The sequence below is a fragment of the Echiichthys vipera genome (genome assembly GCF_963691815.1).
Source record: "Echiichthys vipera genome assembly, chromosome: 8".
NCBI lineage: Eukaryota > Metazoa > Chordata > Actinopteri > Perciformes > Trachinidae > Echiichthys > Echiichthys vipera.
This window is the reverse complement of record NC_139833.1, coordinates 33526871-33552721: the sequence shown is the minus strand read 5'-3', so window position 1 is coordinate 33552721 and position 25851 is coordinate 33526871. Positions and strand designations below refer to the sequence as shown.

The 25851-nt window shown below is 39.9% G+C and overlaps 1 protein-coding gene across 2 annotated transcripts in view; it reads right to left on the bottom strand.

The window, feature by feature from the left end:
* adcy3a (adenylate cyclase 3a) overlaps nucleotides 1-25851 on the bottom strand; it is a 93454-nt gene that overhangs the window by 18058 nt on the left and 49545 nt on the right. For both annotated transcript variants that reach the window (XM_083918634.1, XM_083918635.1), the window contains exons 8-18: nucleotides 23800-23965; nucleotides 23441-23560; nucleotides 22397-22539; nucleotides 21312-21473; nucleotides 20939-21026; nucleotides 18667-18783; nucleotides 16591-16880; nucleotides 16249-16330; nucleotides 1994-2152; nucleotides 1533-1679; nucleotides 69-182 (exon numbers count right to left, since the gene is read on the bottom strand). In XM_083918634.1, coding sequence (XP_083774760.1) covers nucleotides 69-182; nucleotides 1533-1679; nucleotides 1994-2152; nucleotides 16249-16330; nucleotides 16591-16880; nucleotides 18667-18783; nucleotides 20939-21026; nucleotides 21312-21473; nucleotides 22397-22539; nucleotides 23441-23560; nucleotides 23800-23965 — 1588 coding nt within the window. The remainder of the gene's footprint in view (nucleotides 1-68; nucleotides 183-1532; nucleotides 1680-1993; nucleotides 2153-16248; nucleotides 16331-16590; nucleotides 16881-18666; nucleotides 18784-20938; nucleotides 21027-21311; nucleotides 21474-22396; nucleotides 22540-23440; nucleotides 23561-23799; nucleotides 23966-25851) is intronic.

Sequence of the window (25851 nt, the reverse complement as noted above, 5' to 3'; positions counted from 1 at the left end):
AATTTTTAAAGTGGTTCAGTCAGTCTGAGACACACTGAAGCTTGAAGAAGTCATGTAACCAATTTGACCTTCATGCAGGTATAGCCGTTGCTGATGTCTGGGGTGACACCTGATGCTGCCATATAGGTGCTGCCGATGGTCTTGATTTTTGTGATGCAGCGGAACTGAGGTTCATCGAGCAGCTGAAATGGATACAGGTGAAAGATTACATTTACACAGACTCTGACCACTTCAAAACCAGCGAATGTTCTTTTAGTCTAGAGGTAATCCTAACATTCAGCAGATGTTTGACAGGCAGGATAATGCTATCTATTTCCTACAAAGTTGGGACACTGTGTAAAATATAAACGAAAAGAGTGAGAGTGAGAGAGTGAGAGTAAATCATTGAAACCACATATGTAATTGAAAACAAAACACAACATTCCAAATGTTGAAATAAATGCTACTTAATTGTTTTGAAAATGATATCCTCATTTATAAAATTTGACACCTGCAACGCCTTTAAAACTGTTTGGACAGGATCATGTTTACCACTCTGGTGCATCACTTCTTGTTTTAACAACACTGTAAGCGTTTGGGAAATGAGGAGACCATGCTGTCATTTTGAAAGTGGAATGTTTTTTTCATTTTTTATGTAGGATAAGCTGCTCAAAAGTTCAGGGTCTCCTTTGTCATATTTTATGTTTCCTAATGTGCAAATACATGCAGAATGTGGTTTGGCATTTTTGTGCTGAAATAAGCAGGGACGTCCCTGAAAAATACTTGGCAGCATATGTTGCTCTGAAACCTGTATATGGTTCAGCATTAGTGGGGCCTTCACAGATGTGCAGGTTACCCATGAAACCATGTGCACTAACACAGATGCTGGCTTTTAAACTGTGTTGACAACAAGCTGGATGGTCCCTCTGCTCTTGAGCCAAGAGGATGCAAAGAATTTCAAATTTTGACCAATCCCCAGCCTTGTCCCTTGGATACAGAAATTTCTTCAGATTCTCTGATTCTTTTAATGATATCATGTACTCTATCGAATTCTTTGCAATTTTACATTGAGAAACATTATTCTTAAATTGTTGCACTATTTGCCAGCTCAGTTTTTCACAGAGTGGAGAAGCACTCCCCATCTTTACTTCAAATGTCTACCAAATATTTTTACTAACCTGTTGCATTAAATGTGAGATTTTCTACCAGGTAATTTCTTTTTTGAAGAACTGTTAAATTCAAAATGGGCATATGCCCCCCCCCCCCCCAAAAAAAAAAATGTTGTCTTTGTGCTATTTTTAATTAAATATGAAGTTTCAATGTTTTGCAAATCACCACATTCTGTTTATATTTATATTTTACACAGCGTCCCAACTTTTAGAAACCGGGTATAATTTCTTCCACACACATTGCCACATGACTTTTTTCTGAATGACTCTTAAATCTACGCAATTGTCAAATGAGTCATGTTGGGTGTTATTACAGTCTCTTGCTGTGTCCCCAGCCATTACTGCTTGAAAATACACACAAGCAAAATGAAGAAAGCAGCTTACACTGTCAAAGTCTGAGATGATCTCATTGAGGAACCGTAGGCATTCGATCCCTCCATTATTTATGCTCTCCTCTGTGTAGAAGTCAGAAAAATTTGGTATTGAGGCAAACATGACTCCAATCTCATCGTAGGACTGGCTGTACAATTCCTGAAAAAGGTCAGATTAACAAGATGCGTAGAGTAAGACATCAGGAAGATTGTGGAACAAATGAACCCAAACCTGAATGTTGATGTATTTCATCAACATTTAGGTTTGGTCCTTAAGTTTCTCCTAACAATACATTCAGACAATACTACTACAGATAAACATGCTGGGTTTACTAATAACTCACACGACAGAAAAGAGAAGTCCTGACTACAAGCAGTGTAACAGAAAAACTGTTCAAACTGACAAGCAAGATAAAATGACTTTTTTCACATTCTTAGTGAGTGTAGTAAGAACCGACCTGCTGAGGATCTTACCTCATCTCTTTTTTTGGAACCTAGGAAATGTCGTGCAACATGTTCAGGTAGCATGTTGGTCACCAGTGCTTCATTCCACCGCCTCATCTCATACACTTTCTCCTTCTGCTCATGGACCTCAATCTTCCACAGGAACAGTGTGCGGGCAAGCTTCTCCACCTTCAGGAAGCAACAGGGACTGATGTTAGCATTTGACTAGGCCTGCCATGCTTACTCCATAGAGAGACAAAGTCCCTCCCCTCCCACTGGACTTAATGGGACCTTATTTCGGAAAAAGTATGAGTGGTAGTGAAAGGGGAGAGACAAATAATGTTTTGATCCCATAACATACCATTATTGTTTGTGATGCCTTTTATCCAAAAACTCTTTTTAGGCCCTTTGAACATGAGTAATGTTACATGCGGTACAAAATACACACACATTGTAGTTGCAATAAGGCATCACTTAAGCGAGTAGTCTTTCAAATTGACAATCATACATGTAGTTCACATACTTTCCCCGTTCACTACCACACATCTTTTTTAAATCTGTAAGAAGTTCCGATGGTGGTCATCACGCCAGCCACAGAGAGTCAAGCTTATCACTGCTTTACTGCTTTTTGTTTTGATTTTGTTCTTGCAAGTCTGTTTCTGTCAAACAACATTGTTCTATAGCAGAGATGGGGACTCGAGTTTGAGACTCAAGCGCGAGTCGCACTTATGTCTCACACAAATGAGACTTGGGACTTGATTTGGACTTAAGATTTGGGATTTGTGCAAAATCTTTTTATTTTTGTACTTTTTAAAGCATTAACATTAGGAGCAGAATGTCATTCTCTCCCACCATGTGTAACTGTGCCACACAGATGACACCATGGCAAGCACATCAACTGCTGCGACTAACAACGTTTCTGACAAATATAATGAGCAGCCTATACAAAATACGTGACTATAATACAGTAATAATATATCAAATAACATGCGAAAAATATATGGTGATTTGGTGATGATGATTCCTCCTCCTCTGGCGTGGCATAAGTATGATCTTGCATTATGAACAAAAGCGCAGTGCAGGCTTTCAAAATTTCTGGGGGAGTGACAAGCACGTCTCACTGAGCTCTTTCTCCAGTCTTCCACAGTAAAACTGGCTCTGAGTGAAAACACGTTAAGCCTTACCGGTACCACGTAGTGCTTTATGTCCGTTCTCAGCCGTTCATAGTTTTTTATAAACAGGAAGGACATGGAAGCTACCTTAGAGCTTATCTCTCCTATTGAAATACAGATAAGAAATGATTTACTCAGGAGGTTAAGTCAGATTGTTGGCAGAGGTAATTGTACACTTGAGCATGGTTCAATAAATTACAACTTTCATATAATAAAAAGAATATCATAAAAATGTTGCTAAATACCTCAGGCATAATGTTACAAGTGTCTTCTTTAGTAAATGGCTATAATTTATTTAATCCGTATATTTCTATAAGTGTAGGAACTTGAAACATTAACATTGATACAAATCATGTACTCCGGAGAAACATCATATCTTTAATTTAATTGGGCAATTCCACAGACAACTTTATTTAATTGAAGGACCCATTTAAAGGGCATGTTGTGAAGCCCATAATGTGCACATGATAAGTCTCTGTCCCAGAACTGTTCAAATATTTAGATTTTTTCAAAGCGCTAGATAAGTGACTTCCGGTTTGGCTGAGATGGAATAGACACTGGTTGAGTGTACCCACTTGCTCTGACATATCTCCATTAATTGCACCACACATTAGCTGAGAAGCCTAGGCCAGGCCAAAGAGGGTGGGTAATCATTATCAGGCTGCACAGATACCAGGTGAAGGAGAAAACAATATTTTTCGCATGGTTTGTGTATTTTTCAATTTTGTGTACCAGTGCCAACTATTGTCCGATTGACCTCAAATTTTGCACACAGCCTGAAGTTTCCATAGAGAACTATAAGTCAGAGTTTTTTTATTCAGACTTATTTTTGCAAAGATATATATATATATATATATATATATATATTTGTTTTTTGCAATTTTGTGCCAAAATACTTGGCAGAAATGTGCCGCGATCTAAATCCCAAGATTCAGCATCTTTCTGAAAACATGTAGATGTAAGAAATCTACGTATATTTGCATATGCGATGTGGAAGTTAGAGGCCAAAAAGCCTTTTCCTTGATTATAGCGTCACCTTGTGGTGGGGGCACCAGTCTATACCTCCCCTGAAAGTTTTGTATCCATAACTTGTACGGTTAATGCTCCAGTATGAGTGATATTCAAAACAGCACCACCTCCTGGATGATTGATGTCGTATTTTTCTCTAATTACAACTAATAACTCTTTTCCTTACTAACCCTACGATCAAAAGTTATCAAAAGACTTCCGATTTGACTAGTAAGAGCTTTGAGATGGAGTAGACACGAGTCGATTTCTTCTGACTCAATAACAACCTCCTCGACTGTGTGAATGCATGTGAATATCACCCAATAGTCACTTCTGACCACGCTCCTACCACAGTTGACATTAGTTTTCCACGGAATACAATTCCACGTTCACCATGGAGGTTCACTTCACACTTACAGTCAGATAGTAAGTTCAAAGATTCTGTTGCAACTCAAATACGCTCTTACATAGAGTTTAATGACACCCCTGATGTCAGCAGTGGCACTCTGTGGTATGGGCTTAAAGCTACTATTATTACTGCAAGTGATATCCTATATTTCTCAAATGAGAAGGGATGAATGGGATAGGCTGGTGGAAATTATGGAGGAAGTGGTACAACTCGATGTTACTTACTTCCGATTTTTACCTCGCACTATATACAGTACTTCTGAATGCAGCCCAATTACTGCAGCGACCCCTAATCCCTTGGACCGTTTAATGTACCCTCACATTAATAAAAATATCACTAGGGTATTCTGTAGACCCATCTCTCTGTTGGACGTGCATGAAGCGATGCCTATGCAAAACAGGAAATCACCTTGTCCCGATGGTTTTACAGTCGAGTTCTTTAAGGCATACTCGATGCTCAGTGTTTCCCACAGACCAGGTAGCAATGTGTGGTGCAGGGCCATACGGAGACTTTTTGAGGGGCAGCGGGTCTGACCTCTCCCCTGTACAGACTCTGACAACAGACGATGATAGATAGTATGATGACATTCAGCCAAAATGTTCTGAAATTCACAGTTCTGCAGGGAAGGGAGACTGCCGTTGATCACAGTTTGGAATGAAAGTGAGAAAACAGGAAAGAGTAACACTGTGGATATTGCTCACATTTTTTTTTAAAGCTACAGGAAGCATTTGAAATTATTCAGGTCAATCTTCTTCTTTAAAGCAGGGGTTGACACTAAGGTTTCAAAAGCACTTGCCCATAGGGGAAGTACAGGTCATATTCTACTTGCCTGAATGCCATGTTCACTTGTCGAATAAAAACAAAAACCTGCTAAACAATAATGAGTATAATTTGATGACACTTTTAAGCAGCTCAAAGGCCATGGGAAGAAATGAATTCTTCTAAAAAAAAAAATGATTATCAAAGAGACAATGGTGATGGTCACAGAACTGCCACAAAACAGATAATCACATTTTATTTCCTATAAATTCTCCACAATAAAAGTCCTCCGATTATGTTGTTATTTAAAGGCTTTTATTGTGAAGCAGCAACATCAGGAAGTGTTGGGTTTTCCTCTGCAACTTAACACACCTACAAAACAGCTACTCAAACATGAAAGTAAAATATAAGATATCTGGAAGAGGAAAGAGAAAAACTACGATGTAAACTTTAGGCCACATAGATTCAGTTAGAAGCTACAAGAGTCCTAAAGGCTGAACACAGGGATTTGGGGGTAGACATTACTGATGTCCAGTGGAGGGACATTCTAAAACTGGTCCACTCATCCCCGATTTGTGCCAGGCACACCCTATTACAGTGGAAGGTGCTCCATAGAGACCATTTCACCAACGCTAAATTGGCTAAGATATACCCTAGTCACAGTGTAACCGCTGTAAGCAGTCTCCAGCTGACTACGCACACATGTTCTGGACATGCCTGAAGCTCTTTGTATTTTGGTACGATATATCTCAAACCATCAAACAGGCTCTTAACATAGATTAAGAACCTAATTCCCTGACTGCTCTTTAAATCTGCCCACTACTACACAACGTTTCGTGGCCTTTACCACCCTGCTCGCCAGACATAACATTCTCCTTAAATGGAAACATGTTTCTCCACCGACTCATAGCAGTTGGATACTTGAAATTTTACAATGTCTACGGTTAGAGAAGTTAAGGTCTTCAGAGAGGGGAACTTTGACAGCATTCCACAAAACCTGGGACCCACTGCTGGCTCTTATTAGTAGTAGTCTTACTGTTACTCCTGATGATGCTGAGGACACTTCCTAGTGCCTGGAAGCCCCCACCACCCCTTTTTATTTATTTATCTATTTATTTCTTTATCCCTTTTCTCTTTTTTCCTTCTCTTTTTCTTAATGACCTTATTTATTTTGTCATTAACTATGGATTTCACTCTATTTGGTTTCATTGTACCTTATGTATCTTCTTATTTTATATGTTGTTTAATTATTTAATTGGTTACTGTGACCATGTCTGACATGGGTTGTTGGGAGGGATAGTGGGATTTATGTTTTTTTATTATTTTATTTTGTTCCCGTTTATTACTTAAAGGTAGATGTATTGACACACTGTACAACTGTTGCACTTTTCGTTTTTTGTCCATCTGCAAAATTTAATTAAAAACATTTGGAAAAAGCACTAGATAAGTTAATCGGCAAGTCTGGCAGATTGAGTTGATTCGGTCAAACTTCTAATTTCACCCACTACCACGAGTTCCTCAGCTCCCTCCCATCGAGTGCTCGTTAGTGCGCATTCAACAGATTCCTGTAAAGCACCGGTCTCTTATGTCGTCAATAAACAGCATGGAGTACACTCTTCACGTAAGTGGGCTGGCAAACTTACTTATAGATAGCAACTGCTGATGTAATTTAGCATATGCCTATCTTGAGCTGTGTGCATGTGATATTGTAACATGTGTGAGCAGGGGGGGATCTTTGATGTGTGCACGCACTGTCACTGACTGTCAGCTCATGCACAGCCCTGTGCTAAGTGGACAGGATGATATGGGCGCGGTTGATTTTTGCAAAACAAACAACAGGCTCTAGGTGCACGTAGAGGCGAGTTTTTTTTTTTTCTAAGACCAGATGATTCATGTCGGAGCATGTTGTTGGTAGTGATGTCCAAATGAAGCTTCATGAACCAGTTCCATTATTTGTCCATTAGTCCACTAGATGAAGCTCTCTGTTCAACAAAGGATTGAAAACACATTGAATCACCATTCATTGAATATTTTTCTTTAAACGAAGGGCTCCATAGTGGACTCAACAAATACAACTTTTTGGTCAGAAACAATTGAGTGAGAGAAATGAGAGGGAGAGAGAGAGAGAACATGGAAGTATAGAGAGAAAATCAACAGGGTTCCACGCAGACAGGAGGAGGCTTCAAGAGAATGTGCAGAAAGTAAATTGAAATGCAGCAATTATACTTTAAAAAATGAGGATTGACAGATTTCCGGTGACGCCATGTTAGGGACAGCAGCTTAAAACTGAGCTCCGTTGTTTAACTGTTAATTTCCTAACAAAAATACTTAAAACTCGGCAAACTTACACAAACTCGACATGGCAAATTCAGAGAGAGGCAGAGGCTCGAAACAGGAGCACATGAATGACAAAAATGAAAATACAGAAAATAAGACATATTAGCGCTTCAGAGGATACGGGGATGAGACGCCAGAGAGCAAAACGCTACCTGCTACACAAAGAGATGGACCTGATGGCCAGTCTGTCCTTCAACCAATGCCTGATGTGAATATACAAATTGAGATAGCCCACCGTTCCCTAACAGCCAAGCCAAAGAACCCCATGGCCACCAATGATTGTCAAGTTTCTGAAATACTCTGTGAAGGACACTATCCTAAGACAAGCATGGAGCCAAAGGAAGAACCTTTACAAAACAGAGCCGATATTATTCGACCATGATTATTCCCCGGAGCTGCAAAAAAGGAGAGCCCAGGTGCGTGATGCAATCAAACAGTTAAAGCAGAAAAACATTAGTGCCAAATGCATCTACCCAGCACAGCTAAGGATCTCCACTGGTGAGGGTGAAAAGGCCTACTCGACTCGAGTACGGGACTCAGGCCCGGATGGATGAGAGGGTGCAGATGGAGAGCGAACTGTCCAATTACAGGTGGAGCACTGCAGGGGAGAGGCGAGGGAAAACCCCCAGCGGTGCTACCAGCTACGGATGTCAAAGCTTTCTTCAGTGGAGATGAATAATCAGGATTTAGAAAGAATCATAGCACTGAGACAGCACTGGTAAAAATGACTAATGACCTTCTAATAGCTTCAGACAAAGGACTTGTGTCTGTACTTGTTTTACTAGATCTTAGTGCTGCCTTCGACACTATTGACCATTGCATCTTGCTACAGAGACTGGAGCATCTAATTGGCATTAAAGGAATAGATCTCAGTTTGTACATGTCAACGACAAATCCTCCACGCACACTAAAGTTAGTCACGGAGTCCCACAGGGTTCTGTCCTTGGACCGATTCTATTCACCTTATTTATGCTTCCCTTAGGAAATATTATAAGGAAGCACTCCATAAATTTTCATTGTTATGCTGATGATACACAATTGTGTCCTTCAAACCAGAAGAAAGCTTAACTTCAAATGTGCATTAAGGAAATAAAAAGCTGGATGACCTGCAATTTTCTGATGTTAAACTCAGATAAAACTGAAGTTATCATACTTGGCCCCAAAGGCCTCTCGAACTCAATAGCTAAAGATATTGTTACTCTGGATGATGTTGTGTTGTCCTCCAGCACCACAGTAAGGAATCTGGATGTTATTTTGGATCAGGATATGTCCTTCGATTCTCACATTAAACGACAAGGACTGCATATTTTCACCTGCGTAATATTGCGAAAATTAGGAACATTGTGTCTCAGAAAGATGCAGAAAAACTAGTCCATGCATTTGTTACTTCTAGGCTGGACTATTGCAACTCCTTATTATCAGGCTGCTCCAATAAGTCTGTTAAGAGTCTCCAGTTGGTCCAAAATGCTGCAGCTCGTGTACTAACTAAAACAAATCGAAGATAACATATTTCTCCTGTATTAGCACTGGCACTTGCTACCTCTAAAATCTAGAATAGAATTTAGAATCCTTCTCCTTACCGACAAAGCTCTTACTAGTCAGGCTCTGTCGTATCTTAAAGAGCTCATAGTACTGTAGTACCCGTCTAGATCGCTGCGCTCTGAGAATGCAGGGCTACTTGTCATTCCTATAGTCTCCAAAAGTAGAATGGGAGGCAGAGCCTTCAGCTACCAAGCTCCTCTCCTGTGGAACCAAATCCCAAGTGTTATCAGGGAGGCAGACACTGTCCCCATATTTAAGAGTAAACTTAAAACTTTCCTCTTTGATAAAGCTTACAGCTAGGGCTTACAAGCCCTTAGCAATGTTGTTATTTTTAAGCTGATTTTGTTCTGCTTAATGATGCTGCTATAGGCCTAGTCTGCCGGGGGATAATACATTTCCTGATACTCTGAGCTTCTCTCCTCTCTGTCTGTATCATTCATGTTTGATCAATGCATGTTACTAATTCAACTTCTTCCCCGGAGTTGTTTGTGCTTTGTCGTCTCGCAGGTCTCTGCTGCCGTGGTCCTGCATGACGCTTCCTGCTACTCTTATAATCTATCACCTTAGCTGTGCTTGTTTCTACTATTCTGCTGTATTAACTGCAATACCATATAAGTCATATTCACAATACTATAGATATTATTATAGTTACTGGAAGTGTGTCTGTCTCTGTCTTTGTGTCTGTCTTTGTCTCTCTCTGATCATCTGTCTGTCTTTTCTCTCTCCTTTTCTTCCTCCCCATCCGGTCAAGACAGATGGCCGTCCTCCATAGAGATGGGTCTGTCTGACGTTCCTGTCTGCTATAGGGAAGGTTTTCATTGCCACTGTACTCTACGGGGGAATTGTTGGGTCTATGTAAATAATAAATAAGTCATAGAGTGTGACCTATACCTAGTCTTTAAAGTGTCCTGAGATAACTTTTGTTATGATTTGACACTATAAATAAAATTGAATTGAATAATGCCGAGTTTCATTATTATCAAAATTAACGTTAGGAAGAGTACCAAGTCCTACTAAAACGGACGGAACTCAGTAATCCGCAAGTGTAACCCGCATACCGAGCAGCAACAACCACTTCAGCAGCCGGACGACAGCAGCTCCGACAGAATGTACTGTGTGTGTTCCCTGAGGAGCAGTCACTGTCCTCAGCCCAGGCTTAGCCGGGACTGGTTCATATTCAGGTTTGAAGTAGCTGAACAACAAAATAACCAGAAGAAGAGAAACCCAGTTGGGTATTTGGAGGTTCACTGGATTGCTGTTCTTTAATGCTATTTTGCCTTGAGATTGGATATGGGTCACTGTCACTGTACATGATTTCAATTGTTCTTGATTTAAGGATTATTTGTAAAATGCTGAAAGAGTATGCTAAAAAGCACAACTTAATAATGAATGGATAGTTTAAAGTGTATCAGCTATAATGTAAAGGGTATAAGTAGTCCAATTAAGAGGAAAAAAATATTCAACCAACTTAAAAAACTACAATGTTCCATAGCAATGATACAAGAGACTCATTTGTCAGAAAAAGAGCACTTAAAATTAAGGAGAGAATGGGCAGATCAGATATATAGCTCCTCCTTCAAAAGCGGAAAAGGGGAAAAAAGGAGTTGCCATCTTGCTACTTAAATCAGTCTATTTTAGTCATTAAAAAACAATTGAGGATAAAGAGGGTAGATATGTGATGGTAATAGGCACTATTGAAGGTACTAAAATTACACTGGTTAATCTATATGCCCCGAACGAGGACTGTCCAAATGTCTTTAAGATGATAGCATCTCTATTAGCAGACAAAGCAGAGGGAATTATCTTACTAAATGGAGACTTCAACTGCATTCTGAGACGGACTGTTGATAGGCTTCCGGCGGGAGTAGGCCCTATGTCAAAGAAATCATTAACTCTTCATGCAATAATGGATGAACTAGGTCCGGGGGATGTCTGGCACTATCTACAGCCTAGAGAAAAGGATTATACTTTCATATCACATGTACATGGCAGCCATTCTAGACTGGACATATCAGAAACAGACATCTACAGAACTGGTGAATGTAACATAGAACCAATAACTTTTTCAGACCATGCTCCTGTCACCATAAAGATACAGATAGGACCGAACAAAAAGTTTGAATACTGGACACTGAATGTATCATTATCAAACGATGAAGTAATTCATTGAGAAATCTGTAAAAAAAAAACCAGACTATTTGAAATCAAATGATAATGATACAGTCTCCCCCTCTACTTTCTGGGAGGCAGCCAGAGTGATGATGAGGGGCAACATAATTGCTAACTCATCCAGATTAAAAAAGCAAAGAGTAGCCCAACAGGTTGAATTAGAGAAGAAAATTAAAAAGCTACACAGTATCAACAATCAAAAAACCGCCAGGTTCTGGTATTATTGAAAGATAAGAGACAGAAATTGGATGACCTATTGACCTACAAGGCAGAAGGAGCACTGTGATTTATTAACAGAAAGTACTAAAAATTTGGTAACAGAGCAAGCCGCCTACTGACCTTCCAGTTGCGTAAAGCTCAATCTTACAGAGCAGTGCCTAAAATAAAATGCCCAAATAATGACCAGATGTTCACCCAACCAAAAGATCTATTGAAGGAAGGCATTTGCTACTTATTGCCAAAAGCTGTATACAGCTGAAGATCAGCCCATAAAAACGAAAAGATTGAATCCTTCCTTAATGTGGAGGAGGCAGATACAATGACGAGCTCAATCACAGAAGGAGAAATCAAAGAAAATATTCTGAGACTTAAAAATAACAAATCTCCAGGAAGGCCATCTACTCCTTTATATCCTAATATTATAAAACCTTGATAAACGAGTTAACTCTTTTTTGTGTAGAGTCTACAACTATGCTCTAACAGAAGGACACCCCCCTGGGTCATGGGCAGATGCAGTGATTTCTTTGTGAGTTGGATTAAAACTTTTTATTCAATTCAATTCAATTTTATTTATAGTGCCAAATCATAACAAAAGTTATATGAGGACACTTTACAGAGTAGGTAAATACCACACTATGATTTATTTATGATTTACATAGACCCAACAATTCCCCCGTAGAGTACGGTGGCAACGAAACCCTTCCCTATAACAGGCAGGAACGTCAGACAGACCCAGCTCTGTGGAGGACGGCCATCTGTCTTGACCGGGTGGGGAGGAAGAAAAGGAGAGAGAAAGAGAGAAAAGACGGACAGATGGACAGAGAGAGACAAAGACAGACACAAAGGCAGAGAGACAGACACACCTCCAGAGATGCAAGCAACCAAAGAGTAACAGTAACTATAATAATATCTATAGTAATGTGAACATGACTTATATGTTATGGCAGTTAATACAGCAGAATAGTAGAAACACGGACAGCTAAGGTGAAGAATATGACAATGACAATAATTATGGTGGAAAACATGATCAATGATGAGTAGTGGCAATAGCAGCTACGATACAGTTAGACATACCACTGATGTGGTTTTTATGGCTACAAATTTTATAGTTTATTAGACTAGTAATAGTATATAAGACTAATAGTTATAGTAGTAGCAGGAAGCGTCATGCAGGACCATGGCTGCAGGCACCACCATGATCACCAGAGACCTGCGAGACGACAAAGCACAAACAACTCCTGGGTAGAAGTTGAATTAGTAACATGCATTGATAAGACATGAATGATCCAACAGAGAGGAGAGAAGCTCAGAGAATCAGGAACAGGATTATCCCCCTGCAGACTAGACCTATAGCAGCATCATTAAGCAGAACATAATAATTTTAAAAATAACAACATTGTTAAGGGATTGTAACCCCTAGCTGTAAGCTTTATCAAAAAGGAAAGTTTTAAAAATGGGGACAGTGTCTGCCTCCCGAATAACACTTGGGAGTTTGTTCCACAGGAGAGGAACTTGGTAGCTGAAGGCTCTGCCTCCATTCTACTTTTGGAGACTCTCGGAACGACAAGTAGCCCTGCATTCTCAGAGCGCAGCAATCTAGTCGGGTACTATGAGCTCTTTAAGATATGACGGAGCCGAACCAATACAATTTTTATAAAAACCCAAGATCCAGAGTTCGAGTAAATGGACACTGCTTATATTTTTTCCCACTGGGACGTGGCACACATCAAGGAGATGCTTTGTCCCCCTCTCAGTATTGAACCGCTAGCCAAACTGATCTGACCCTCTCATACAGGGTATACTGGATGAAGGAAACAGCCAGCATAAACTGATGCTTTAAGCAGATGATATATTAATATTTTTGGAAAACCCTATTACCTCTGTCCCTGCTCTCCTATATGACCTTAAGGAATACAGTAAAGTATCGGGCTATAAAGTTAATACGAACAAATCTGAAGCCATGATTATGACGGGGGCTGTAGAACAAAACTCCATTCCAGTGGTACCGCTGTCTAGTCTTCCATTTTTCAGCCAGCAATCTCCGAAAAAACTTAAAATCAATAATTTATGGATTGTACACACATTGAGGGTCTGGAATTTGGTTCAAAAACAACTTAATAGCAGGGAATATAGAGTTTTTACCATCTATATATAACAAGACTTCGACTAACAAAGATCGGCAGGGACTGTTCTGATAACAGTAAACCAACTCCTGGATGGACAGGGATTTAAATCCTTTTCACAATTTAGGGACAAGTTTGAATTACCTTCAAGTGACCTATATAGATACCTACAGATCAGACACTATGTCAAGAAAAATACAGATTGGAAAATATGCAAAAGGAACCTACAAATATAGAAAGTAATTTCATACATATGTCTGAACACCGTTCTGTAACAAAAAAACAAATATCCCCCATGTAAAAAACATTAAGGCTACCCCCCATCCATTGGGCTTGATTCTCCGACGGACTCCCTCCAACTCATCCACGTAGGTGGGTAACCCGGATTCCTTGTGACTCTTTTGGTATGAGTCATCCAGTGTTAAGCACTGCCTCTTGCGGTCTTTAAGGATGAAATAGAACGAAAGTTACGAATGTCACTACGGTTCTTTGAATCCTGGATGACCGCCAGAAATCCAGGTCCCTCAGAATCTCGTGAACCGCAAGAAGATTCTGTAGGAAGTGATCTCATGGATGACGCCGGAAGCCGGGGGTAATCCGAGGTCACATGTGACTTTGTTGATATTAATACTTGACTTGCGCATACACGAGACAGATATTCAAAGATATTCAGTGTTAAGCACTGCCTCTGGCTTTCATCCAGGATCCATAGAACCGTAGTTAAATTGGTAACTTTTGTTTTCTGTGTAGGGACTCTTATGATGCTATTGCAGAGGTTTGGTGTTATTTTGAGCAGTATTAGAAGTTAAAATCCGTTTAATGCTTTCACCGTACTGCCCTGAGCTAATCAGTGTTAGCCACGTCCGCTGTTAGTGACCACGGTATTTCTCTATTAATAGTTGATAAATGAAAAAAAATGTCTCGATGGCTTAATTGAAGTGCAGTATGTAAGTGCCAAAAAAGACCATGGGATGATTTTGTGCCAGAATTAAACTTCAAGAGTTGCTTTAACGCTTTCTTATGGCGTTAACTAATATTCTAATATTTCCTAATATGCCCTAATATTCAGGTCTCCCACTTAAATGCTACAAACTTAAACATGGCCCTATTATGTCTTTCCCTTTATCTGTATGGTGTTCAGTCGAGAGGGTGACTGGTATCTTTGTTAAAATGGTACACTTAAAGCTTTTTCTTTCATTACTTGCACTTCTCATTGTGGGAATACCTTTCCCTCTGCTATGTGGGCTGAGAGATGTATTAATGTTCTGTCTGATGTCTTTGATGACAAAAGTACAGTGGCCCTGAAGTGCAAACCACCACAGCAATTCACCACAACATGACAGCGAAACACAACTGTGCTGTGGCAAGTGGTTATTCGATGAATGTGAAGCCACCATGGATGAAGCCACACCTGAGCCTATGGGCGCATTCAGGTAATGTTATGTTGCTGTATATTTGCTATATTCGCAGCTAAAAGCTTGAGCATTTTTATACCGTTGATACCGATGTTCATGATAGCCACGCCATAACACCGGCCTGGGACATCTTGCTTGCTAGCCTGTGGCAAACCAGAGCCACTGCAAAAACCTGACCGTAGTTTTGAAAATAAATCAAAGAGGGCAATACATATTGTAGCTCCTATCTTGAAATATATTTCTGTTTACACAGTACCTTTCCCCTTCACTGCCGATAGAGAAACTGCTAAGTTAACTTAAACATTGTTAAATAACTGTAAATTAAAAACTATATATTTTATTACAGTTAATGTTAATTTTGTGGTTGCTTGCCTTCCTGGGTCTCGCAGACAGGCAGTCTTTGTGTGTATGTCTGTCTGATTTGGCACTATAAATAAAATTGAATTAAATCGACACTGCAACCAATCAGGACGACGATCAGTGTCCTACCTTCTCTGATTCAGGCTCACCAATTCTGTGGTGTTGTGTGATTTGCACTTCCGGGCCACTGTACAAAGGCCTTAAAATGTTTAATAATTTGTGTGCCACTATTAACTTTCCAGGTACTTCTTTTTTCTTTTATTAGCACTCTAACACACTCTGCCATGTGTGCATACAGTGTGTTCTGGGGCTATCCCGTCCAAGCCCATAAGCTCCACAGTGCTCTTCTCGGCTCCATATACCTTTTAATCAAAATCCTCTTATGGGCTTCTTGCTGTCCATCAGGTGTGGAGCAGGGATCTTAGTTTCTCTAGTGGTTAAATTAATTGGCTAACAGTTTCGATGGAACAGAAACCTGAAGAACCCTAACAACAAACTGATTCACTTTAACCTTTTAGACAGATTGTATTTTACTCCAAGAAGGCAGCACCTGAAGAAGGTTTCCAAATCCCACCTTAACCCCTGCAGTTTCCCGCAGCTTTAGAAAATAATGTGATTAAACATCTAACATCATACCAAACTTTTCCCTCTTTATTTCTGTCACAGTACATGACGTTGCTGGCAGCTATACATTAATGTCTTGGGATTGTTATCATAAAACATGTTATCTTTCTGTAAGCTGTTAAAGTACAGCGAACAAAGTAGTACTTACGTGTCTGGAGAAATAATAGAAGCTGACCATCATAATGAAGATCATAATTGTCATTGTGAACTTGGAGGGCACCAGGTATGATCTGCAAGGAAAAACATGGACATATTGACAATTTCTGCTGTAACACAAATGTTTGATAAACCTCAAGACTGCAATTTCAGTATGTTAAGTTATTATATACATAATGATATGAAACTAATATTTAGCCAAAATACATGAGCCAGGTTTGCTTTTTCAGTTGATTGTTAGTCTTCATCTACAATTACCCAGAGCTGAGCTGTGAAAGTGTTACAAGAGCTAATGACATCTGCTCTAAACAGTAAAGTGTTTTTTTTCCCTCACCTGTAGTCCTGGAAGCGGGCCAAGTCATAATGGTCGAAGATGTCCCTCCAGCTGTAGATGTTAACAATGCCGGTGGCCACTGTGATGAGCAGCATCAGTGTGAGCTTGACCATGTGACTGACCTGAACCAGCATGGTGGTGGCCATCAGTGCCAGCACAGCGATGTAGCTGTAATATTTAGGGTTGTCCAGGCAACTGTTGGGGGCAGACCAGGAGGAGGAGGAGGAGGAAGAGGAGGAGGGAGCCACTGTGGTCCCATCGGAGTCTTGAATTCGAGGCAGACAACTCAGCTAGACAGTGGAGAGACACAAAGTCAACTCAGTGCTATTATTGCTATCGATTCCAAAACTGATGATCAACAGTATGCTTAGCCGTCCTTCTGCAAGTTTTTAGTCTTATGTTTACAATAGTTTCCCGCTGCAGAACTCCAGGCTTGGGCACCGTCCCAGGACCTATGGTGGAAAATCGCTGCTAGGGGTCCCTCAATCACTACATTGCGCAGTCATGAAGTAGCGCATGTGGGATTGTGGGAATCATAGTCTTTATTGCCAATGAAAATCTAAGAAATAATGTTTATGGAAAAGTTAATGTATTAAAGTTTTTTTTCCATGTTACATTCGTAATGTTTATTCACTAATTTTATTTACTCATTTCATCATAATGAAATAGCCTCAGTGTTTTTTCTTTGCTGTCGTAACCAGTGTAGTTTAGAATGGGCCTATCAGCAAGCACATTGCTATCACCAGACAATGTTTGGCTCATGTTGTATGAACAGTGTAGCATGAAAGCATGGCGGAATTAGCAAGCTAACTAGTAAGCCATCCATCTCCAGTCCTGCTTTCAGTTCTCATGCTGGGAAAAGATGATTGTGAGTGTGTTGAATGTTTTTGTATTATAAAGTTATGTTGTATCATGTCCATGCGACTGTACAAGTAGACTTATTATGAGCTAAGCCACATGATCTCCATCAGTAGCACCACAGTCAATAATACAACCTTAATTATAACTGTAACTATTTAAGTTAGGCAATGTAATGTTAAGTAGCACTAGTGTGTAACATAAAACTTTACTTAACATACAGTATATTGTGTGAAATAGAGGGTGCTGCTAAAATTATTAATGCTATCTGAAGTATTAAGGCTGTACATTTACCTTGGTGTTATTGTTTGAGATCAACTTCATTAATGAGGCATTATACCATATCCTGATAAAAACAATAGCTCTGGTGCAGGGGCGGAGTGGCCATCAGGACAACCGGGGGACTTCCCGGTCGGCCGGTGACCAATAAGCTCAAGTTAACTGGCCGGCAGACTGCCCTGCACAGCCGTGTGATGTTCATGACCAACCCATTGAGTTAAAACTCTTCAGAATCAAGCACATTGCTTTCTCAGAAATCTCTATAAACCAGAGATGGAGAGTCCAACCATTATATATAATACTTGTTGTGTCTCTACATCTCACTCATGGTTGCTATAGTGTCACACTCACTCATTAATCCAGCCTACAGATTTTTGTTTAGCCTCCTATCTTGATCTAATTATTTTTATTCAGACGTTACATAACTTTCATGACCACAAATATAAAATGGCCAACGATTGAATTGTTTTTTTTGCTCAGAAATTAATGCAGAATGGTCGGAGCAAAGCCTCATGGAAAATTGGAACTGCGTATTGCTCCAATGATCGCTCCACGTTTATCCAATGAACGAATGGGGATGAATGAGCGGCTGTCAGACGGAGAGAAAGCGGGCAAGGTTGAAGTACTGGATTTTCTTACAGTCGAAAAGGAATCGGATTTGCGTGTTTTATTTGCTCAGTTACACCTAATGGAGAGCAAGAAGAAAAAGGAGAAAGGAGGGGCTGAAAGGGCTAGAATGAAGAAGAAGCAGATGTTGGAGGAGAGTGCAGTCAGAATTTTCCCGGTGGATTTTTGTGTGTGTCCCACTCTGCCCCTGCTCTGGTGTCACTGTTTTCTCCAAACTGGGGACCAAAATGTCCAACCCTTGAGCTCTGCAGCCCACAGTGGTCCACAGTTGTTTTGTCTTTTGCTGTTGTATGAAAGTGCAGAGTCGCTCACCATGTCAACGATGTCAGCCATGGTAAGAATGAAGATGGCTGCCATGGCCCAGGTGTTACGTGCCCAGCGCGTGTGGTCAATCCAGGTGGAAAAAGACACCAGCTTCTTGGGAAATACCTGAATAAAAACACCATCCCAATTTGGAGTTTAACAGCACATTATTTCTTTTGCAACCCTATACCAAATCAGCTAAGGCTGTATCCCAATTCCATGCTATATGAATGCTCTAGCAATAGCATTTAATCAAAAGCTAATCCAGCATCAAATCCACTTCAAGGCTTAGGTTTACTTTTCAACTCAAAAATGTCTACCTACCTTTTGTTGGCTGAGAAGGCAGAAACACGGCAGTTTTAGTGGCAGCCTAATAAATGTTTACAGCCGTTACCTACATGCTGACAATGAGATGAGCAGCAATATACATATATAGCCTACTGTACTTAACAGGCTACTTAATCCAAATACTGAAGGTCTTGATTCGGAACTATTACGTTTGAGTTCAATATAAGACATTGATGGTGTACAATCTTTAATCTTCAACAAACAAAGCTCATCCAATATTTTCAATAAGCCATCCAAGTTCTTAAAAAGAAATAATAATTATTTCAATAAAATAGTACAAACAAGAGAAAATAATAATAATAATAATAATAATAATAATAACAATAAATACATTTATACTAATATTTTGGAGGTGTAGAAAAGTATTATACTATTCAGCCAGATTACAGGTGTCCCTCTGCATAAAAATCTCTTTTTTTATTTGCAAATGTGCAGTCATTTCTGCCATTATGACATTACCTGTCTCAGTCTCTTAGTCCACTGTTCCACTGGAGGGGGTTGATTTTGCAACCAAGAAATAGTCAATTTATTTTATTTTATTTACCTTTCAATAAAACTTGAATGTAGAAACATTCTCCAGTCCTGATCAAACTGATGTTGTTGCAGCATCTAGGCTAAACTCTTTGGGAGCCATTGTTTTGCAGAGCAGTCGAATTCTGGAGTTGCTGTCACATGTGTACATGTGAAAATGTGAGCTGTGGAAAAGCTGTGTGGCTGCTAACAGTGTAAAGTGAAGATGATTACATTCAGACACGTGCCACTGTTAATGGACTGTGATGGAAAAGGTACTGTGTGCTTATGACATTGTGGTATTGATGCGTACTCACGAACCCTGAGGACTATTTGCAGTGACTCTGCATTTTCACAGTCAATCTGATTGACTACTTGACTGTGTGTGTGCATGTTGCTGAGTGACCCCAGCTGACAGTAGCAGTCAATACTGGTCTGCCACTGGATATAAATACATCAGAATTTCCATGATGAGGTGGGATCAAAAGTACTGCTCCATATGAATCACACACATGCACACACAACAACACCTCTCTACACTTTCAATGGTACCAAACTTAACAGCCACAGTGTGATGACATACAATCACTGATATTGATCTTTTGATCTATTCATTGAAACTACAAACTGTCATTTTCACATTTATGTTTTTCTATGTCCACATGCTAATCGGTGAGCTTTACAGATGTTGGTAGATGTGTTTTTGAACTACGGAGAGAGGCAGGCTAGCTGTTAGTCCCTTCCTCCAGTCCTGATACTAATCCTTGTGTCTGTGAGATCTTAAAAAGGATTCCAAGTTGATAAATCATCTGAGCCTCAATTGAGACTTAAGAGGTATTAAAAAGTATTATAGGGGAACGCCTCGGCATCCCCCAGTTAGAGCTGGTTATTGTGGCCCAGGAAAGGGAAGTTTGGGGTCCCCTGCTAGAGCTGCTGCCCCCGCGACCTGACCACAGATAAGCGGTTGAAGATGAGATGAGATGTTATGTAACTTGAATATAAATATTTGAGAGGTTGTAGAGAGAGAGGTTGTAGTGAAAGTTTGTGTCTATTGCTTTCAAGTACTATAAATAATAAAAGACTGCTATTGAGGTACCTTATCCAGCTGTTCAGTCTGACGTAACACCCTTTTAAAATACGATTTCCAGGTCCAAAGGCAAACAAAACAGACAACAACGGCCGAACATGTGAACAATTAGGATACACAAAAAGGACAGGACTTGTCCATGTTTTAACTTTGACTTTAGCTACCCCCCATTTCTCCCCTGCGCACCAAGGACGTAAGGCGTTGATCTGGAATTGATAAGGGAATTGATAATTTTACGATTTCATGGGACAAATTAAATTGATTGACTGACTACCAGGTTGTGAAGACATGACAAAACATTCAAGTGCAAAATTATATAAATGTGTTGTTACTCACTCTAGGAAATATGGCGGCCAGAGAACAGATTGTCAGGATGAGTAACAGGACTTCTCCCACTACAAAGGTGATGTAGTTTGCAATCAGCCTGTTCCACAACATACAAACACACAGAAAAACCTTGAAAATAATATCACTAGTAGCAGTCAACAAGTCAAGATTAATTGGCCAAGTCCAGACTCTCTAACATCTGTGTTAAGTCATTAACAGCATGCAGATTGGACAGAACACAATACTGCACAAATGTTGGAGAAGAGAAGAATGGAGAATCCCTCACAAAGTAAAGAATTATATGAATAGGATCATTTTGCCAATTTTTAATATGTGTCCAAATGGTGAGCTTAAAAAAAAGTGAGATGATCCTGGAACTGACCATGGGTCTATGAGTGCCTCCATAGCTGCAGTGAAGAGCAGGACAACACAAGAGCAGCAGAATGCTGCCCCGCTCTGTTTCTCCTTTTCCACAGAGTAACGAGTTTCCAGGTCTGGATTCACAAACCTCAGGGAAAGCCGGTTGGTGTGTTTGCCCTTCAGACTGATAAGACAAGAGAACCTCAGCAATTACATCACATTTAAAATATTGGTATGACATTACACACAATATGTATTTTTTAAATTTTGTATCATGAAATCTCATGCTTCAATATATTGTTACCCCACTAAAACTGTTAATCTATTTTTGTCTTTAGCAATGTGTGCAAGTACCAGGTGTGAATGAGGACGCAATGACATTGGATCCCTACCACATTCAAAGATGGTACTGGCCACATATGGCCATATTCATTTAGCAGTGTGGACATGGATGCATCCTGGGCCACATTCAAGGACAACCTATTCAACTGTAGGCAGAACTAGGTAGCTTACCAATTCACTGTCTTTATCCAGCACGTCCAGGCTATAGTAGGTATAGTAGGTTTTTTTATTCTAAATTCTAAATCTTATTTTGAAAGTGTTTCTCATGTCTCAGGAACAGCTGAAACTGTGTTGTTTGGATGTCATTGACATACTGTCTGTGATGTGTCTGTGTTTTTATCTCCAGATCTGACACCCGCCTGTCTGCTCCTATCCCGGCTCTCTGAAGCTCTGTTGGCTGTGGTTGTCTGGCAAAGGCAGAGGTTATGGTGGGTCCCTGTGGACTGCTGGTAGACAATAACCTTATTTTTAGGTTCATAAAATACAGCAGAAAATCTGAACATAACAATACACACATACTGCTGTCAAGCTAGGAAAAATACAACCAGCAGCACAGCACTTCTTCATGAGTCATAGTACATTTGTGTAATAATATATGACTTATGTGATGGAAGACTGAAATCTCTCACCAAGTCATTTACCAGAATAAGTATAATTTTTACATTGTCAGATCTTCTGGCAACCACAAACATGGCATAAGCTAACAAGCTTTTTTTCATCTAGAAGGAAGTAGTGCTTTATGGTTGAATGCGCATGTTCACTTACGCTTGAACTGTCTCTCTCTCCAGCAGAGCCTCGTTGAGCAGTTTGTTGAGCTCCTGTTCATTCTCTTGAGCATCGATCACCCTTTCAGCCAGGTCCCGTAGCCGCAGCCTTCTACGAGGGTTAGGGAAAGATGGATTCACCACCTGAGGTCCCAGAAAAAATAAAAAGAGGAAACGCCACATATTCCATTTTTATATCTGATATTTACAATACTACGGCTACACGCTGGTGTAGTGGTTAGCACTGTCGCCTCACAGCAAGAAGGATCCCGGTGCGCATCCCGGCCTGGGCCTTTCTGTGTGGAGTTTGCATGTTCTCCCCGTGTCTGCGTGGGTTTTCTCTGGGTACTCCGGTTTCCTCCCACAGTCCAAAGACATGCAATAATTATTTATCATTCATGCAGCAGAGAGTAATGACTCTCGGTCCTACCATTTGATGCTGAAAAAGCCCTTGATAGGTTAGAATCGATAGGATTACCTCTGGACAACTTTGGACAAATTTGGTCTAGGTGAAGAATTCATTAGTATGATCAAACTCTTATATGCTAAACAAGGGGGAAAGGATGTGTCATATCTGTATTTCTATCTTTTGTACCTTGTTCAAACAATAAAAAATTGGTTAAAAAAAAAAGATTAGTTGATGAGCTACCAACATGTTAGCAAAACACTAACACGCCAATACTAGGCAAGACAGTTTGTAACTTGTCAGCAGCACAAATTCATGTATCAAAGTTTCCAACTATGCAAAGCTGTACAAGGGCCTGATTTACTTTATTAAATGTACTCTTACCTTTGCAAGTAAATGCACTAATCTGCGGTATTCCACTGAAAAAAACAAACCACTTTGGAACTTCACTCTTATGAAGGATGTTGTGACTGGGCCTTAAGAATAGCTAAATCATCAGTACATTTTTACAGTCCAAAACTTTGGAAGTTTGAGTTGTAAAAAAAAAAAGTAATTTTTTTTAGGTGCCAAGAGTGACAATCTTGCTGCAGTACATTTGAAAGTAATTCTTTCTAATCTAAAAAGTGATTTCTTGCTTACCCTTGTGTCCAGTTCCTCTGGTTCCTCCGGTGTGGTGCAGGCTGTGTTAACACTGCCGTTACATTCTGTGGTGTTGATCAACAGCGGGGAGTTTCCATTGGAAGAGGTAACAGACAGCTTCTAATGTAAAACAAGCAAACAGCAAGTACTGAGTGATTACTGTGAAAATACTTTTTTTTCTTCCTTTTTACTTCACTGAACATATCCATGTATTTCAAATACTGAACAGTGTCCAAACATTTTGAGAAAGGTATTCAAATCTAGCTTTGAATTATAGGACGTTTTCAAATGTAACATTTCATCACTCTCCCTGTGCATCAACTGGCTGGCAGTGGGAGTGTGTAGCAGGTTTAACTCACTACAGCATTGATGCCATTTTTCCCCACAGGTCCTTTAGGAACAACCACTAGGTAGGTCTCAATACCCCTCTCCCTCAGGTAGTCACAGCGATCACCTCCGTTCCCTGGCTCCACATCAAACTCACCATGAAGACATTCCATGGTGCTCTGTGAAATGTGGACGCGACTGGTCCACAGAGGAGTAAAAGATTAGACATGTCAGTGATCTACCAACTACGATCAAAGTGTTACTGTAGACTTGAGCTTCGAAGAGTACTTCTAACATAACAACATAATGTTGCTGTATGCTTTCAATCAAATCCCCCTTCATCAATTAAGCTCTTCTACAGAGTGATGCATGCAACAGTAGACTATACTCTACTTCATGATCAGTGTTAACCTTTGAGACTAAAGATTTACATAAAATGGAAATGTTTGATTGTGGCAATAAATCTTACTATTCATCATCTTATTATTTTTTCTCTTTATATAAAAATATATATACATTAGAGATCAAAATTAGAGAACAAGTTATTAATACTTGATTTATTCTGATTTAAATGTATTTATTTGATAGAATATCTCTTGTGGCTCTAGCACTGCTGTTCTAGCATGTTTCTTTTTAAATAATCAAGAAACTTCAACAAAAACCTTTATTTTGTGAAAAAAAAGTGATCAAAGTTAGAGAACAAATTTCAGATCCCTCCCAGTTATTGGTGTTAATCTTGCACCTGGTGAACATTGATTTATTTGTTGGACACGCCCTATTCATCTGGCAGCTCTCCTGGTTACTTTGAAAGATGGCGAGTTGCTCTAAGGAGACTGAAACCCTGAGACAGCAGGTTGTCCAGATGAAGGCCAAAGGGATGACCCTCTCAATCATCAGAGAGAGGTTGGACGTTCACAATCTGTGATTTCAAGGATATTTAAACTTTACAAGGACACCGGTCGTCCACGTAAAACAAGTGCAAGAGAGGACAGGATTATGAGAATACTCTCAATGGGGAAGCAGTTCAACACTGCAGCTGGAGTTGCTCACCAGTTCAGCGCAGAAGAGGACAAGGATCTATCTCTGCACAGTGTCTCATTGTTTAAGACAATTTGGACTGAAAGTACACTGCAGTGACCAAACCTCTTATCAGCAGAAAGAATGAAAAGGCTAGACTTGCCTTTGCTGAGGAGCATGTTGTGTGGACAGAGGAGAACTGGTCCAGAGTGACTTCAGTGATGAGAGGACGTTCAGTTTATTTGTGTCTGATGGGAAACATTATGTTGGGCGTAGGACTAGGGAAAGACTGAACCCAAAGTGTGTAAAGAAGTCAGTTCCATTTGGAGGAGGAAGTGTCATGGTTTGGGGATGTTTTATGCAGCAGGAGTTGGGCCTCTTGTACAGCTACATGGCAGGGTGAATGTCAATGTTTATGTGAACCTCCTTTGGCAACATGCAATACCTTCACTGCAACTGTCTCTCAATCAGCTGCAATTGTAATGAAGACAATGCCCTCTGTCACACTGTAAAACAGGTGAAGCAGTTCCTTGAAGCTAAGAATATAGAAACAATGAAATGGCCAGAGTCCAGATCTAAACCCCATAGAGAATCTCTGGAAAATCCTTGGTGACAAAGTAATGTCTAAGAAACCCACTACAGTTACTAAACTGTAGAAGAGACTGAAGAAGAATGGACCAAGATCAAACCAGAGCAGTGTGAGAAACTAGTGATGTCCTGTGGGCGCAGATGTGCTGAAGTCATTCAAAGCCGTGGCCTCTACACCTCCTATTCATTTTTGAATCCTATAGAAGGAAACATTGTTGAAATCTTCTCTTCTGACACAATGAACACTGTTCTCTAACTTTGATCACTGTTTCACTAGATAAAGGTTTTTATTGAAGTGCCTTGGTTATTTAAAAACATGCTGGTGCAGCAGTGGTATAGACACAGCGGATATTCTATCAAATTATCAACAAAAAAAAAACAACAGTATTTCAGAATAAATCAAGTACTAATAATTTGTTCACTAATTTTGATCTCCACTTTATATAACATGACATTTGAGCAAACTACATGTGCTGATG